The sequence below is a fragment of the Acartia tonsa genome, chromosome 9 (assembly GCF_053477335.1).
Source record: "Acartia tonsa isolate MP-2025a chromosome 9, ASM5347733v1, whole genome shotgun sequence".
In the NCBI taxonomy this organism is placed as follows: domain Eukaryota; kingdom Metazoa; phylum Arthropoda; class Copepoda; order Calanoida; family Acartiidae; genus Acartia; species Acartia tonsa.
Window position 1 is genome coordinate 32,899,197 of NC_137268.1, and position 17,881 is coordinate 32,917,077.

Below are 17,881 nucleotides of genomic sequence, written 5' to 3' on the forward strand. Positions count from 1 at the left end.
GTTTGAATATTTTTTTGCTAAAATATATTCACACCAATGATATTAAAAATCCCGCTGGTCGCTGTTATTCATTTCCAAACCCATAAAAGGTGTTTTTTCCCTCCCTCCATGTAAATATCCATGTCTTAAAATGTAGCTGTATGTAATAAAAGATCGCGTAAACAGCTGGACCGATGAATCCTCAATTTTCAAAAGATCTATTATGGGTCCCGGGCAGGTTTTAGGCTATGTTTAAGATAAGTATAATTTTCAGGATCGGACGAAAAATAAGAATCAAATGTTTGGGTGGTTAACCTTCCCCTCAGATAAAAAATAATTTTTGCATAAGTTAACGAGATCTTTTAGTCAAAGCAGACACGTAGGTAGATAGACTTCCAACTCAGGGAGATAGAGAGAGGGGTCAATGGGCTGTTTTTTTACACTAGTCACCAAAGTTTTATAATAACGTTTTCTTATTCGTGTGCTTTACAACTTTGAGGGCTTTAGTGAACTTTAATTGGTTGTTTCATTAATTTGAGTGTTCAAACGTTTCAATCACTATTTTAAACTACAGAAGGGGTAATTTTGTGTGTATTCATTGAGAATATACATCAATTTAACGGCCATTGTCCCTTTTGATCCCTGCTTGTGATATTTCAGGACAATGTAGAAACACTCATAAAAACTAATTTATGTGCCTACCTACTTTTTCCATATAGACATTAAGACTCAAAATTGGGAACAGATATTCAGATAATTTAATCACGTGATCTAATAGTTCTAAAAAACCTTTTATTTTTTTATCCTTGAACCTCGAAGACTTACAAAAAATATTCCTCCCTAACAATTTTTTTAGAAAAAAAATTAATTTTATGGGAGGGGGGGGGGTTGCTTGACATTCAAAACTACTTTTGCAATAAAAGACTTAAATTCATTATAAGAATAGAGTTAGGTTTGACATAACGTCAGCACTTTTATATATGATTTGCTTATTGATATGCTATTACTAAACATTTTCTAGTTTTGTTCCGCATCCGATTTATTGATCAGCTCCAAATGGATTTCCTATTCTAGCCCTAGTTTCCTTAAGTGTACAGCAGATAACCCAATTATTGCAGACCCTTTTTTCAGCTACTCCGGAAATTTGTGAAAACAAAGCGATTTATACATTATACATTCAAAATTTTAATGTTTAAAATTTTAATTTTTTTTTGGAAGTTTGAAGCTTTTTTAGCTAATAGCAAATTTCGAGATAGGACGCGGACGCTAGGTACACTTTCGGAAACTAAATTGGAGTTCATCGATTTATTTTCTATAGTTCTTACAAAACAGTAATTAATACATATAATGACTTGATTGTTGTTTGTAATTGATTTAAATCGCTGAATATCACTCTCTTTCCATATTAAGAAGATATTCTATATTGCCAAAATTTTCTAAGCATGGAATATTAACAAGGATGACAACATTTAAAATTTTAAAAAATAATAATAGTTATTTCTTTCATCGTATTATAAACCGCTTTCCGCACCTCGGGGCTAAAAAAACTAGTTTTAATCTTATGATTGTACATTTTTATATTCGTAGAAAGCTGGATATAATACGATGCTAACCATAGTTTTTCGTATGGATGTGAACCGGTTCCTATCCACCGGATTCGAATGAATACGAGAAAAAGATTTATAAAGTAGTAAGACATTTTTTGTCTATAACGGAGGATCTCGCTAACTACTGACACTATATGGTTGACCTTTCTTTGGTTCTGGGAAGGTTTATAACTGTTTTGTGGAGGGTACCACCACCCTCAAATGAGAAATCAACTATGGTTTATTTTAAACATTTTAAAGAAAAGAAAAATTTAAAATGGGGGGAGGGTCGAATTCCCCTTCACGCAAACCATGTTTCCCTAGAGGCCTCTAGGGGCGTTGCCGCTAGTTTCACATAGAGTTGTAAGAACTGTGGTTAACCATTAACAGATATTGCTATTGGTCATTTAATCGACTGAGTATTATTGCTGGCATGGGTCATGGACATTACTTATTAAACAGTTCGTTCATCCAGTAGGAGGGGAAGGGGATGCTATAAAGGGAGTAGGTGGGGGAGGGGGGTCGTTATTCTACCCAGCTACAAGTTTCACTTTATTTGGTTACATGATATTCTTCTAATGTAAGATCCAAGTAAATAAATCCATTTTAAAGCTAGTACTCAAAATATCAAAAATCTTCTTAAATGTCTTTGTTTGTGTGTGTGAACAGAAATATCTCGTAAATGGCTTATATAATGAATAAACCTTAGTATTGATCAGGTTAGGTTTTAGGCTATTTGGCAAGGTAGGGGGGGAGGCAAACAGTATACTCGTATAATTTTAAAAATTTGACTATAGTACATCTTTTTAATCAAAAACTACCTCTTTACTGTTTAAAAAAAGTTTTACAAACAGATTTTTAAATCCCCTTTTCTTAAAAAAATACTTTCGACATTTCATTGTCTATTCTTTATCATTTCATCAAACTTTACTAAAAATTTTCTTCTTATTTTTAAGTTATATATCTTCAGAAAAAAAGTTTTTCAATTTGGATTAAAGATTGAAGAAACTTATTCAGTTGGGGATAACAAAAATATTTTCTAACACAAATACAAATCCATTTTAAAATGGATATAGGATATACGTGAATATATTGACAGGGGAAATTTTGTCGTCAATCTAGCTTGATAATTTGTACCTCATTTACTGGTCAGTTCGTGCATCCAGCAGGATGGGAGGGGATGGGATGAAAGGGATGGATGCAGGGTATAATTTTTTTAGCCAACTGCGAGTATTACTTTATCAGAGTACATGAAAATCTGGTGAAACATCAAAGTAATGTTATATTGATCATATTTAAGACAAAGGAAATATTTTCTGTGCCCTAACTGTCGTGCGAGTTTGTATGTGTATGTCTTTAAATAGATATAATACTTTTTTATGCAATGCTAAAAAAAACATGCTAACTTTTAATAAAATATTATGTCATATGACATTATGTAATACATGTAAAACTTTAAAAACAAGGACAAGTACATTTTTGCAGATGTTGTCATACTATTTGAATGACAACAAATAAGAAACGTTATTATAAAACTTTGAGGACTAGTGTAATAAGCAGCTCATTGTCCCCTCTCTCTCTGATACAAATAAGACTTGTGTAGAGAACAGATCTATAGTATAGATGTATATACAGACAACTACCTCCCTTTCTTTTTCAATGACCTTTTTCGTCTGCTCCTAAATCATTTTCTGCTACTTGGCTGTATTAATATAAGCGACACCATTGGTTGACTCAATAGAAAGGTTGCACGAGGTTGATGCGATGGGGAGATACAGTTATTTAACCGTTTTTCCCTCTAGTGTTTTACTCTAATGTGTAGAGTAGCTTCGCTACTAAGATTAAAATACATAAAGCTTACCTTCGACCAAGTTAGAATCATTTCTCGGGTCGTCTTAGAAACTGAAATTTAAACAAAATGATTAGACTAAAAATCAGTATTTTTTATATAAAAGATTTGAAATATTTGGAAGGATATGAATAAGATATGCAGAAATAAAAAAAGTAAAAAGCATTTTATATGATCTATATACCTTTTAAAAATATTAGTTAACAGAATTCTTAAAGAGATTCAAGATACTTTAATTATGTCACTTAAAAAGACAAAATTTGCATTTACTGTTTTTGACAAGTTTCTAACAAAAACTTTTAATAAAAATTAAAAAGCAAGTAATTTTTTTCGTGGATTTTTAAGGATACGACAATGGACAACAGTTTGATGCACACTCCCTATTAGGATAAAAAATTGCCCATCTGTAGATTAAAGTTTTTGGTTGAAAAGTGTGTACACTAATAATTTGTACGTCATACAAATGACTATTAATAGGCCAATATACATTTTACCAATGTTCAATTACAATATATACTGGCCTATAATTGGTCATTTATTTTACATGACGTCATTTTTTTTAGGCACTATAAGCTACTTTAGGAGCAATATCAGTGCTTACACCAACGAAGGAGATAACGTGTTGATGAAACTTTTGGTACTAGTGTAAGATACAGAGGTGGATTCTTCTAAAAAATTTGCCCCACTAATCGCTTAGTGGGGCAAAATTGTTTTCGTGAAAAATCCACCAAAATCACATTAAAAATCTACAAAAATTAAATAAAATCTTATGTTAATAACCCTTCTAAGATTTTGTTTAATTTTTGTAGATTTTTAATGTGATTGTGGTGGATTTTTCACGAAAACAATTTTGCCCTACAAAGCGATTAGTGGGGCAATTTTTCTAAAGAATCCACCTCAGTTCAATGTACCATACCTCTTTCTTAACTAGTCAGTTTTAGTGACTTAAGCAATGTCTTGTTTGAATAAAGAGACAATGTGATCCATATGACATTTATAAATATAGGTCAAATCTATAAAATTTGATGTTCGGTGATGCATGCGCAAATATATGTATGCCTTCTATCTTCCTAGGGAAATAGGGATGGGTCAATAGAAAAAGATATGTTCTCCAAAATTCTTTTGAAGATATATAGTTTGGTTTATATTTCCTTCACACCAATATCAATTGCAAATATATTTGACATGTCCATCTGTCTGTCATTCTATTACTAGCCCTTTCCTTTCAACATGTAACATTTTAAAAAAAAGAGAAAACTTTGTGGGCTATCCTATCAAGTGCTAAAAGATCCACTTATGAGAATAATTTGTTTTAAGCAGGATATGACGAGCAATAGTTTCCCTTTTACTTATGGACATAATTGTAATATTTTACTTTTCATATATTGATAGATGAATCAAATAATCTAAAAAAGAAAAAATAATTTTTCCAGTATGGCTTTAAAACCGATTAATATCCGCTGGATTAGAACCGTTTCTCAGCTATACTAAGAAATTAAGTACAGCATCGTATTACAGACAATTTTCCACGAACAATAAAAAAATAATAAACTAGTTTTGTCAGACTTGGCGTTTGTACCCTCGGTGCTTGCAAAATTAGTTTTACTTTTATAATGTTTTTTAATAATCGCGGAAAGCTGTCTATAATACGAAGCAATAAATAACTATTCCTTTATTTACTTATCCCAGTGTCCCTCGTTTTCTTCCCATACCAATTTCAATAAAACATTATATGTGTTTATGCTGTGCTTTAAAAACAACCAACAATTTAATTTATGAAACTTTCATTATTAGTCTAACGTTACAGGATTTACAACTATTAAAACCGCAGATAATATAAAACCATTTGATTTAACAACCTTTGCTTGGTAATCAGGGTGAAGGGGACATACATTGGAAAGTAAAATATTAAATCGTCATTGGATAGTACAAACAATTAGTTTTCAGCCTTTTCCACTAATAATGTTAAACTTTAAAAGGGGTAATTTCTTTTGTCATGATTAGGTGTACATACATCAATTAATTGCCCATTGTCCATAAGATCAGACAGAGAAAGGACAATGGGCTGTTTATTACACTTGTCCCAAAAGCTTTATAATAATGTTTTCTTATTAGTTGGCTTATCAACTTTGGGTAATTTAGGGAATTTAATTGGTTTATTAAGTTGAGTGTTCGACCGTTTAACCACTAATTCTAAGCTACAAAAGAGGTTATTTTGTATATCATCATTGGGGATGTACAACGTACATTAATTTATCGGCCATTGTCTTATCCCTGATATCTTTAGTATGAAGCAGTTAAGAATCTAAGCTGCAACCTTGAAAGGCAGAAGAGAATTTGGGAATAGTCCTTTTCGTATTTTTAAAATTACTTTTTATAGGTTATTTTAGGTTAGGTTAGGTTGTATTGGGTTAGAGCCCCCCGCAGGGGCTAGAAATAGGAGAAAACCTACTGTGAAAAATACGAAGAATCGTCCCTTAAGGTGCGTTGCCACGAAAGGTACTATACCCGAGAATTTTACTTAAAATTAATTTCTCCCCGCCCCCCAAAAAAAAGATTTAAAACATCACAGTCACAGAAATACATTTCAAGAAGAATAATTTTAGGTGAAGATTAATTCTGCTTTAATGTTTTTAATGCTATTTGTTGTTAAAAATTTTAGCAATTTTGTAGAAACTTCCAATAAATATTTCCATACGAACCACACATTGTAAAAAAATACACAAAGAAAACGTAAAATTATTTCCAGTATGGCCGATTTATATCCGCTGGATTAGAACCGGTTCTCAACCATACGAAAAAAAATATGTCTAGCATCGTATCATATCCAGTTTTCCACGATTAAAAAATGTATAATCATTAGATTAAAACCATTTATATTCGCGGAAAGATGTTTATAATACGATACGAGAAATTACTATTCCTGTATTACTTCAAAACTAATTGATATCTGCTGGATTAGAATCGGTTCTCAGTCAAAATGAAAAATCATGCACAGACTCGTATTACAGATAATTTACCACGAATATTAAAATAAAAATAACAAAACTGGTTAAATTCTTATAATTTTTTATTTTGATATCAGAAGAAAACTGTCTATAATACGATGTTTCAGAAATATACACCGCAATACCATCAATAGATATTATCAATAGCGCAACAGACGGCCATTAGCGCAGACATTGTGAGGTCTAGAGTATCTTTGCTACTACTAAAAGTAATAAAATACATTATTTGCAGAAGTTATAAAATGTATACCATCCAAATGGAAATAAATCGCAAATATTTGTTTTACAACTTTATATAAAAGTCAATGCAATAAATGCGGATTAGTCCCCAGAAGCTTCTAGGGGGGTGGGTGGTTGACCCTATCTCACTTTAAATTATTTTTTACCCTTTAAATAATATCTAATCTTTCTAAAAAATACTTACATGAAGAAATCATCATCCCGCAAGCCTGCTTATCAAGCGGGTATCTGCTTAACTCCATCATACAGCTGAACTTCAGTTTCAACCTAAACAGGAAAGAGTCATCTAGTGGAGAATTTTAAAACTAAAATTATCTTAACCAAATATGACATCTATCGGAAAAGAATTAAACTATATTTGTTTATAAAGAGGGCAACTGCTTAATTCCACCATACAGCTGAACTTCAGTTTCAACCTAAACAGGAAAGAGTCATCTATTGGAGAGTTTTAAAACTAAAATTATCTTAACCAAATATGACATCTATCGGAATCAAATTGAACTATGTTTGTTCCTATAGATAGTAACTACTTAATTCCATCATACAGCTGAACTTCAGTTTCAACCTGATAAGGAAAGAGTCATCTATTGGTGAAGTTTAAACTATCTGACATCTATCGGAAAAGAATTAAACTATATTTGTTTACAAAGAGAGTAACTGCTTAATTCCATTATACAGCTAAACTTAAGTTTCAAAAGGTAATTTTTTGAAGCCCAGGATACAGCACACCTAAAGAGACATCTGTGAACAAATTAATGAACTATAGGTACAATCGAATAATAGAACTTTGTTAGACATAATTAGAGATATCTATAAGGATAGTATTGAACTGCAATTACAATTCAATCAGAAAGGTAAAGTGTTGAACAATATGACTAGACTGAATGATTCAATAATTGTATAATTGTTTCTTCAATTAAAAAGAACATCAAAAATAGAATATATATTAATAAATTTTTATTTTGTCAACGAAATGTAAACTAGAAAGAATTTCTAAATTTCAAGTTGATTATTATGCAAAACTACAAAATTTTACATAAAATAGGCAAAAATTATAATATACTTTTTTGTTTGTAATGATTGGTAATGCAATTCATACGCTTTCGCGATTATTTCTATTTTTTTAGGTGAATATAAGGTTTCAAATTGATAAGATGTTTCAAACATGACTAAATTTACGGTTAGAATCACTTATTTTTACGTTTAAAATAGGGAGATTATTTAGTAGTTTGGATATTCAATATCCACATACATGATATCAGTACAGTCCTACAGTCCTTATCCCAAGCTCCTCCACAGAAAGGTCATTCATAACGGTGACTTTTAAGACACCTGCCAGGACTAGGATGTGGTAATAATGAGGAGCTTTTATGAGATAGCGGGTCGAGTCATAATGGCTAGAACGTGGAGCTTGAGCTAGCCCTAGTGGCTATACTAAAGTTTGTAACCTACTCCATGACGACTTAGGTCCAAACACTAATAAACTATGGCTAATCAATCAATCAAAACTTTTAAAATGATTTTAAAAAATGAACTTTTAAATTGGAGGAATTTTGCTAAAGTTTTTTTTTCATATGTTTTATTAGAACACACAATTGAAATGAAATCCAATAATCTTGAGTTGCATTTACATACATACATATATATATATACTATTTTCAATTTAGAAATATAAAGAATGTCAACGTTTATTCCAAGGCAAGGAGGGAGGGGACATTGGGCTGTTTATTACACCAGTCCCCAAAGTATTAACAACGATTTCTTATTTATGGCACTTTTATTAAATTTGATTTTTGATTTAATCTACAGAAGGGGTTATTTTGTGTATCATCATTGGAGGTGTACATCGGTTAATCGGCCATTGTCTTATCCCTTTAGATCCCTGATTTCTTGCATCTATTTTCTGTGAACTTTATTTTATTCTAGTGGCTGCTACCCTAACATCCAATTCTAAAGAAAATGAGGGGAAGAAAAATCGACAATAAAATGATCTTCCCCTCATTTTCTTTATTGTTAAATTTTGCCGTGGTTACTGGTAAATATACAATAATTGATGTAGAATAAACGTTGCACTTAAGAAAGGAGAAAATTGTCGTCAATTTAGGTTTCTTAGTCAGAACTCGTTTACTGGCCAATTCGTTAATCGAGTAGGATGGGAGGGAATGGTAAAAAGGGGATTAAAGGGAGAAACGTTACTTTAGCTTACTGTGGGTTTCAGTTTATTATAGAACATGAAAATCTGGTGTAATTGTGGTATCCGCCGAGGATCAATGGCAGACACCGGAGTTCAATTAGATTACGGCAGTGTGACAGACGTGGACACCTTACTATAGAGAAGCTACGCTTCTCTAGCTTTCACTAGATAATGATCAACATCTACTTTTAGTTGTCACTTTATTGAAGGCTTAAGATATACTGGAGTTATATACAACAAACAATAATTACATGGATAGGAATAAATAATCATAACATAAAAGCATAAATAATATATGTACAATGGTCAGTTTGGGCAATAATGATTCCCCCATCCCTGGAAAGGGTGGGGGAGAATTAAGAATACAGTTAGCCATAATAAACATGACAGATTCAAATCATTAATTCTAAGCGTAGGGAGGGGGTCACTAGACCCCTTCCCCAGGACTCGGGGGAGGGCCATTGACCCTCCACCGAACCCCAGATCAGGGGTGCCATAGACATGGCTCACGGTTGCCGAATACCACAACTCTCCCCTCGGAAGGCTGGGAGATGGTTTCCCTACCAGACTTCCGACAGTGGTTGAGGCCTTCGGCCCGCTCCTTAGGGCTAAAAATGTATACAAACGATAATGATTCAATGGGATCCTAGTGGTGAGTATCTTCTTAGGGTTGATGGGCTCCCAATGTGGGGTAGAAGGCAGAGGCTGCCTTGGGTTGGATACGTTGGTCAGCGCCGGCAGGTATCAGGTTTGGTGGTGGCACATTTGTTGCTGGAACGGTCAGCAGTGGGACCTGCGGGTTGTTGTTGGCAGCGGCTGGGGCACTGGCTGCCAGGTTGAGTGTCTGAGCAGCGGCCTGTCCTCCTGAGGGGCCGCGGGGTCTGCCAGAGGGCGGTCCTGGTCTACCTGGGCGGTCATGCCCGCTGTCAGTGGATTTCATAGACACCATTTCCTCGGCTGCTTCCCTGCCGATGGGGATGGCATCCCAGTCCACTGAAAAGTCCCGGGACTTGGCATGGTTGAGCCTGGCTCTAGCCATCGCCTTCTTATACAAAGCTGGGTGGTACAGGAACACTTGTGATATCGCATTCAGGGCTGCCCGGACTCCTCCTTGTGCTGCTGCCAGAGAAATGATGGTGAGGTCCCCCAGCAGTTTGAGGATCAGCAGCAGCAAGCACAAGATGGCGGCGCCATCTCCCCACTCGTGGATGGCTTGTCTAAATCCTGCCCAGACATCCAGGGCTGCCTCTCCTTCCTCCGCCAGTCGGTCAATGTTGTAGGACACTATCCCATGGTCTCCTGTGGCCGAACAGCTGCCTTGCTGAACGCAGGAGCCATAGGATAGGCCGGTCAGCATGGCGCTCTTGTATGCTGGGAACGCCAGCAGCTGTTGCCAGTCGTTCAACTCAGCCTGTGAATACAGACCACCTGAACTGAAGTCATCTAAGGGGTCTGTCAACAACTGCTTGGGCGTATCCAGCGGGGGTGGCCTCTTCTTGGGAGCAGGGGTCAACTCTATCCAGCCTTCCTCTGCGTGCACAGTCAGGGGGTAGGTGGAGGAACAGGGAATCTTGGTGGCGTGCTCACTGTATACCCGCGTCACGGCGTCTACAAAACCTGTGGGCTCCACTGGCACTTTGTCCCAACACTCCTTGTGTTCGCGGACAACATACTTGTGCCTTTGGCAGGTCAGCTGCAGCAGGATGTCTCCCCTCAGTACCGAGAACGTGCTCCCCTGGACACGCACCGGGTGGGCCGGATCTAGTTGCTGGAGCTTCCAGCAGTTGGCCGCTACTTCTTCTGCTGCAGTGCTCCTCATGCGTGTTTCCAGGGTGAATCCAATATAACCTGCATGGATCTGTGCTTGGAGGGGAACGTCAACATCCCTGGCCGACACTCGGGGCAGCGCAGCCGCGGCTGGGTCAGCTGCCACAAACAGCGCTGGATGGTTGGTGGCATGGGCCTCGAAGTCGCAGTTCACAATTGAGGTGGGGCTGGTCATGTTGATGAAAAACTGGGCCTGATGGTCAACCAGATATGCATCCCTCACCAGGCTGGGCTGGAGGCTGCGGATCAGCCTCAAGGGGCAATCTCTTCCCAGGTGGTCCCACACGTAGGTTGCTTCCCCAGTGATACAGGACAGCTCAGAATGGGGACAGTCGAGGGTCAGGTGGTCAGACTGGGACTCCACCCGTCCATCCTCCACCACATAGGTCTCCTCCTTGACCAGCAGCCGCCGCTCCTGGAGCACTAATTCATTGCGGTAGAGCTGGCCCTCAAAGTGGACGTCCTCCCCCTCGCAACCCACCCCCTCGGGGCTGTTGACGAGGGCGCCCACTACATCAACGGTGAAGAACAGGGGGTGGTTCAGCTGGAACGTCAGTGGCTGGGTCTTGCCTGGCAACGTGTATACTCGGTTCCTGGCCAGGTCTCGGCACGCTTCTGGGTCTATCTTGGTTGGCCTCATGAGGGTGGGGACCGAGGTCACCTTGAGGTGACCCCATACCCCACACCTGAATGTCCACTGGGACACGGTGAGCTGACAGCTGAACCCAGTGGTTTCCCTCACCTTGACTTGCTGCAGGACGTGGATGTCGTGGCCCAGGGGCACCTCCTGGTGTAGGGGCTCCGTGTCACACATCTTTTCTTTGTTGTAAGACGTGACATGGGTGGGGTTGGCACAGTCCCACCCCACCAGGACGTAGCTGGTTGTAGGCCACACGGCTGCCAGAAGGAGGCCCCACAGGACCATCCACCAATGGGAGAGGCTTCCAGGTAACCATCTTCCTCGGGCACGCGGCTGGGGATCTCCGGTTCTGGTCACGGCTGCTTCTTGGGGCTGGACACGGCTGGGCTGCTCCTGGCTAGACACAAATTTCCATTGAGCGTTATCTGTATGCGGCCGAGGCACCCCGATACCCTCCCCAATGACAGACTGGCAAGCGACTGGCACTTGCCTGGGTGTCGGCTCCCCTAGCCCTAAATGCTCCCTTCCCTGGTCCAAGGCATGCCCAGTGGCATGGGGCTGAAGTGCATGTGGCACAGGCTCGCCCTTACTCAATGCCCTCCCCTGCCCTAGGAACTCAGGTGCATGTGGCACAGGCAAGCCCTTATTTTCCCAATTTTCAATCTCCCCAGCCTCAAGTGCAGGGGGCACAGGCAAGGCTGGGTGTTTACAAGGTTTTGGATTCAATACATTTAACAAATTCAACTTATCCTGATGGTGAGCCGCTGGGTTCCCTTGGCTGGTAGAGGGCTCTGGATGGCATGTAGCTGGACTCTCCCTGCAGGCTGGTGGCGCTGGCTGGCATGTAGCTGGGCTCTCACTGCAGGCTGGTGGCGCTGGCTGGCTGGGGGTGACGGGTGTCACCCCTTCCTCTGGGACCGCTGGCTCGTTCCAGGACTCAGGTCTCTCGGTGGCGGCGACGGGGGTCGCCCCAGACATCAGGTTGGAGGCTGGCTCGTTCCAGGATCCAGGTATCTCGGTGGCGGCGACGGTTGTCGCCCCAAGCACACGGTGGGAGGCGCTGGATAGCACCCCCCCATCATCCCAGGTGGCGACGCCGGGTGGCGTCCCATACATCGATGCAGAGGTGCTGGCTAGCACCTCCTGCCTCTCTCGTTCAGCGGCTGCCAGGGCCTCCCCATACACCGTCTCAGGGACGCTGGGCAGCGCCCCTCCACTCTTGCTGGGTAGGCTCGGTCGGGCAGGTTCCATCATATTGAGACTGAAAGGCTGGGGCCTCAGCACCTCTGGCTCGGCTATGTTGTTGGGCTGTATCAGCTCTGGCCCCAGATGGTTCAGACTGAAGCCTAGGCCAACCCGGTTGGGCTCAGCCGCGCCGCCCAGTACGTTGATCCTAGCTGGGACAGTCCCGAACTGCGGCATCCCATCGGCTCGGTCCGCAGCTCTGGAGGCGGCTGCTTGCGGTGGTGGTGCTGGGGGCGCGCTCCCTTCCATATGGGCCACTCTGCTGGGCTTCCCTGGAGGGGCACCTTTGTCGGCGGTGCGCCTGCGGCTGGCTACCTGGGCCCAGTCAGCTCTACACTCGGCCGCCGTGTGGCCGTCATAGTGGCAACGCTCACACTTGGCAGAACGGTCACGGCGTGGCTGGGTGCGCCTCTCCTCTAGGCTAACTTCCATAGGCGTTGGACAGTCTCGAGCTCGGTGGCCTCTCCCCTGGCAGCGGTAGCAGCGGCCTGGAACCTTGTCATCTGGAGCGACCTTCCCCATCTGGTGGAGACCCGGAGCCAAGGAGCCAATCTCCATTGGCTCCGACTCGTCATATTGGGGCAACTGGATGCAGGCAGATCCAGTCAGCCCGTCGGTCGAGTCCACTAAGCACACACCCTCCTTCAGTTGCTTAGTAACCATGGTCACGGTGAACATGGCCTTGCGAGTGTACTCAGGTACACTCGCAATTTCATGGTTCATCATGAGGCGTTTTACATTGGCGTTACGAATTCCACGGTTTAATTCGTCCACCAACAATTCAAGATCCTCATGATTGTAGGCGTCCCTATACAAGGCGCACTTTGTTGATATGTACGCCTGTATAGGTTCTGTCGAGTGTTGCTTGTAGTCCCTAAACGCTTGTTTAAGCGTTTGGGACTCAAAAGCAGGACGAAATAACAATTCACACTCGGTCTTGACCTGCTCGTAGGTCAAGGCTTGGCCTGCCTCGCCAAACAGATGGGACGCCATTTCCGCCGCTTGCCCTACCAATGACAGTAGTAGGGCGTTGCGGCGGTTGAGGGAATCATGAGGTGGCACGCGGTAAGCCGCCCATGACATTTCCAGTCGGCGGATATGTGCCGACCAGGACTGCTTGGGCGGCCCTCTATACTCCGGCAGATTGCTCAGCATCAGCTTGCGGTACTCGGCTGGTGCCGGCTGAGGGTCATCCTGGAGCCATCCTGGGGCTTGGTCACCTCCTGGGACTTGATGCTGGTCCATTGGGTCAACGGTGAACCGGCGGGCACAAAGTTATACAGGACTACAATGAATGGGTTGTCACTTGAGGCTTCCTAGCCTAACAGCCAACACTGTTTGTATCACTAGGTTGGGAGTTTTAGTTGCAAAGGTATAACTTAGCTGTACTTATCAATGGTTAGATGTTGAGGTAGATAGATGTTGAGGTAGATAGATGTTGAGGGTCTGAACTGCTGTCAGGAACTGATTGGGTTTTCCCTTATCACACTAGAGCTAGGAGGAAAGAAACTTGCAATTCTTTATTTGCTAAAAATACCCCTGTTAGATGCTATGGAGTAGCTCTGCTCTGGTGTGAAGGTGTGTGTGTGTGTGTGTGTGTGTGTACGTGGAATCTTCTGTCCTTGTAACGCGCGTTCGCGCCGTCAAATCCGCGCACACGGGGAAAACGCGCTCTCACCCCTCAGCTCGCTCCCTCATTGGTCCGTTTCGTCCGTTAGATTTATGATGTTTTCCGCACTTTGTTGCGCTACCCGTGAATGGCGCTCTGTATATCCGATCGCTAGCTCCACACTACAGACGGACTTGGCCTAGTGTGGGTAGGAAGGGGGAAGCGCGTGAGGGGACGGGGGTAACTCCGTCCGTTCCCACTGTGAGGGAGGGGGGGTAACTGTGTGTTGGTGTAATGGGGCCTCTGCTTCTTAATCTTAGGCTTATCTGTTATATAACCCTGATTGTATTTGTCTTCAAATGGAAAGGGGCCCCCTCCCCTTCCCTTGGAATAAAGGGTGTATTTGTTATTGTGCTGTGGGCTTGAAATTGTTTTGATTATATTACATCTAACTTTTATTGCTGTCCTTATCACAATTACATAACAGATTTGTTGACCCACTCTGTTCTATTTTTAGCTGTTATCACAATAAACAGTAATCCAAGCCTGTTCTATTCTTAGATTTATCACAACACAACAATTTGTTTGCCAAGCTTTGCTCATAAATCTATTGTTTGGTCATCACATTGGGGTGGTAATCCCTGCAAATGTGATATAATATCTGTCTTCTAGATGGGTGGCTGCGTTGTAGCTTCTCAGGATACTCGGGGTTGACGTAGTTTTTCTCTGTTCTGGTGCACTACACCCGTATGTTAGCTCGCAGCTTGCAGCTATGTGGCATGTTTCAGCCTATCGGCGGCAGGGAATGTCCCGTCCTGCTAGCGCCACTGGTTCGGATCCTGCTATTTCTTGCAGTAAAGTTGGCCTATTTTCAGCCGTCTACACGTATTTGGCTTGTTTCAGCCGGTCCGCAGGCCTGTTTCAGCCCTTTTGGCGCTCAATTCTCCGTTAGATATCAGCGCTGCTCGCGGTTATTCGTCAGATTTCGCTGTTTTGCTTCCACAACTGCCGGATGCAGAGTTAAACTTTGCTGTCCAGGGTGGGTAATTCAGGTTGCTTGCGTCAGTTTTGCCAGATTCACTGCTGGGAGTACCTTAGCCTCAGATGCGCGTCTGCTCTACACTTGTGGTTCGCCGTAATCTCACACAGCTGTCACCAAAGTTGTGGTATCCGCCGAGGATCAATGGCAGACACCGGAGTTCAATTAGATTACGGCAGTGTGACAGACGTGGACACCTTACTATAGAGAAGCTACGCTTCTCTAGCTTTCACTAGATAATGATCAACATCTACTTTTAGTTGTCACTTTATTGAAGGCTTAAGATATACTGGAGTTATATACAACAAACAATAATTACATGGATAGGAATAAATAATCATAACATAAAAGCATAAATAATATATGTACAATGGTCAGTTTGGGCAATAATGATTCCCCCATCCCTGGAAAGGGTGGGGGAGAATTAAGAATACAGTTAGCCATAATAAACATGACAGATTCAAATCATTAATTCTAAGCGTAGGGAGGGGGTCACTAGACCCCTTCCCCAGGACTCGGGGGAGGGCCATTGACCCTCCACCGAACCCCAGATCAGGGGTGCCATAGACATGGCTCACGGTTGCCGAATACCACATAATATCAAAGTAATAATATATCTATTTATCAAATCATTATCATTTTAATCATTAGAGTAAAACACTAGAGGAAAAAAGGGCTTAATAACTGTATCTACCCATCGCAACCACCTTGTGCAACTTTTCTATTGGGTTATTGAAAATCAACCAATGTTGTCGCCTATATTAACACAGCCAAGTAGCAGAAAATGATTTAGAAGCAGACAAAAGAGGTGTTTGAAAAAGAAAGGGAGGTAGTTGTCTGCATATACATGATTCTATACTGTAGATCTGTTATTTAATCAGCTTACATATAGGTACCCACGGAAATAAAAGTGCTAAAATAATAAGATTTATGACAGTTTGAATAGCCTTTAATAACATATTGACGATAAATTGATGTACATCCACAATGAAGATACACATAATTACCCCTTTTATAGATTGAATTAATTGGTTAAAAGTTAGAACACTGCTAGTTTGAATCAATCAATCAAGGTCTAATAAGAGTACCAAAGTTTTAAATCCAATGAGTGAGAGAAGGAGTTATAAAACTTTGGGTACCAGCATGATTTACAGTTCAATTTTTCCTCCCTTTCAGTTTTGATAAAATTGAATGAAATAAATAAAAAGAATCAAAACACTTCCTTATTTTAAATACACAATATCAATGAATAAAATATGAATTTCCAGATGTATTTTAAAGAAAAGATTTTCAATTCAATTTAAATCCAAATCCATTTAATAAAATAATTTTATCTTATTGTAGAATTTATATTATCTCCCCTGTCGAAATTCCTAATATGGGGGTTTAGAAGATAATTAGATGATTGTCTAGAACTTTTTATTAAACAAAGAAGGTCTACTGTAAAATTTAAAGACCTTACTTCACCTCTAGCATCTTGGAGGTATCAGGAAAATAGCCTTAATCCACACTAAGACATTTTTAATTTTAAAATGTGGATTTAAAAAGCTACTCATTTTTAATTCAGATTCTTAGTCGTGTCCAAATTTACTTGAATTTTGATTCCTGGGACAATTATACACAGTGTCATAAACAAAGCAACTCTAAAAGTAATTATGAAAAAAAAGTATTATGTGCGTAGCATTTTTGGAAAAAAGCAAACGCCCTCTAAAAATATAAGTATCTTCAAGTGCTGACACTCTATAAGTATTGATGTTCATTTGTCTGTCTATTTAATTAGTTGAGCTAAACTTTTATGGATTGTGCTATCCTTGTTTCTAGAAATTTTCTATTTTTCTTATTTAGAATAATGGATTTATTATTACTTGGATCTTACACCAGATTATCATATACTCTATTAAAGTGAAACTTGTAGTTGGCTAAAATAACGATCCACTTCCATTACAACATCCCCTCCCTTCCTACTGGATGAACGAATCTAAATTGAAAAAGATTTCCTCGCTGTCATAATATCCACTTATGTATATACTGTATCCATTTTTTAGAATGTAATATGCATGGAAAGAGAAGTGAAATATATTGTCTTGTTTCACCAACATGAAATTTCAATTTAAAAAACTATATTGAAACATTTATCAAGAGACACCAAAGAAATTTATATACATGTATCTTCATATTTTAAGAAATTTTATTAAATAATTTGGGGCTATCTATCTATCAATATATCAAATAATAGTTTTTTATTTTCTTCTGGGGGGAAGAAGGGTGGGGGTGGCTAACCTCCAACCTTCCTACAGAACTCGGCAAAAAAAAATTCTGATTCCTATTACAACAAGGTACAATCTTAAGCGAAGCATCTTTATAATCAAGTCCTAAAACTGTAAGTTTACCCTTAAAAAGTATCCTATATTTAAGCAGTTTTGCAACAAATCTACTTAAAATTTTGTTTAAACTTTTATGTCATTTATATTCTGCTTAATGTTCGTTTTTCCTACCGTTTCATAGCTTCGCTTTTATGAATGTTGTCATCCTTGTTAAAACTAAAAGTTAATGTTTTTTTAAAGCTAAATTCTTTAAGAATTTGAAAATCAAGTCAAAATTAAAATACAATGAAAATCATGCCATTAAAAATGTTATAAAAAGTAAAAAAATACGGGAAATTAAG

General features: G+C 39.9%; 1 protein-coding gene across 2 annotated transcripts in view; it reads right to left on the reverse strand.

Moving 5' to 3' along the window:
* The window catches only part of LOC145328804 (glutamate-gated chloride channel-like), a 118,671-nt gene that overhangs the window by 65,486 nt on the left and 35,304 nt on the right, over positions 1 to 17,881 (reverse strand). For both annotated transcript variants that reach the window (XM_080172676.1, XM_080172677.1), the window contains 2 exons: positions 6,847 to 6,929; positions 3,427 to 3,467 (listed from right to left, as the gene is read on the reverse strand). In XM_080172676.1, coding sequence (XP_080028802.1) covers positions 3,427 to 3,467; positions 6,847 to 6,929 — 124 coding nt within the window. The remainder of the gene's footprint in view (positions 1 to 3,426; positions 3,468 to 6,846; positions 6,930 to 17,881) is intronic.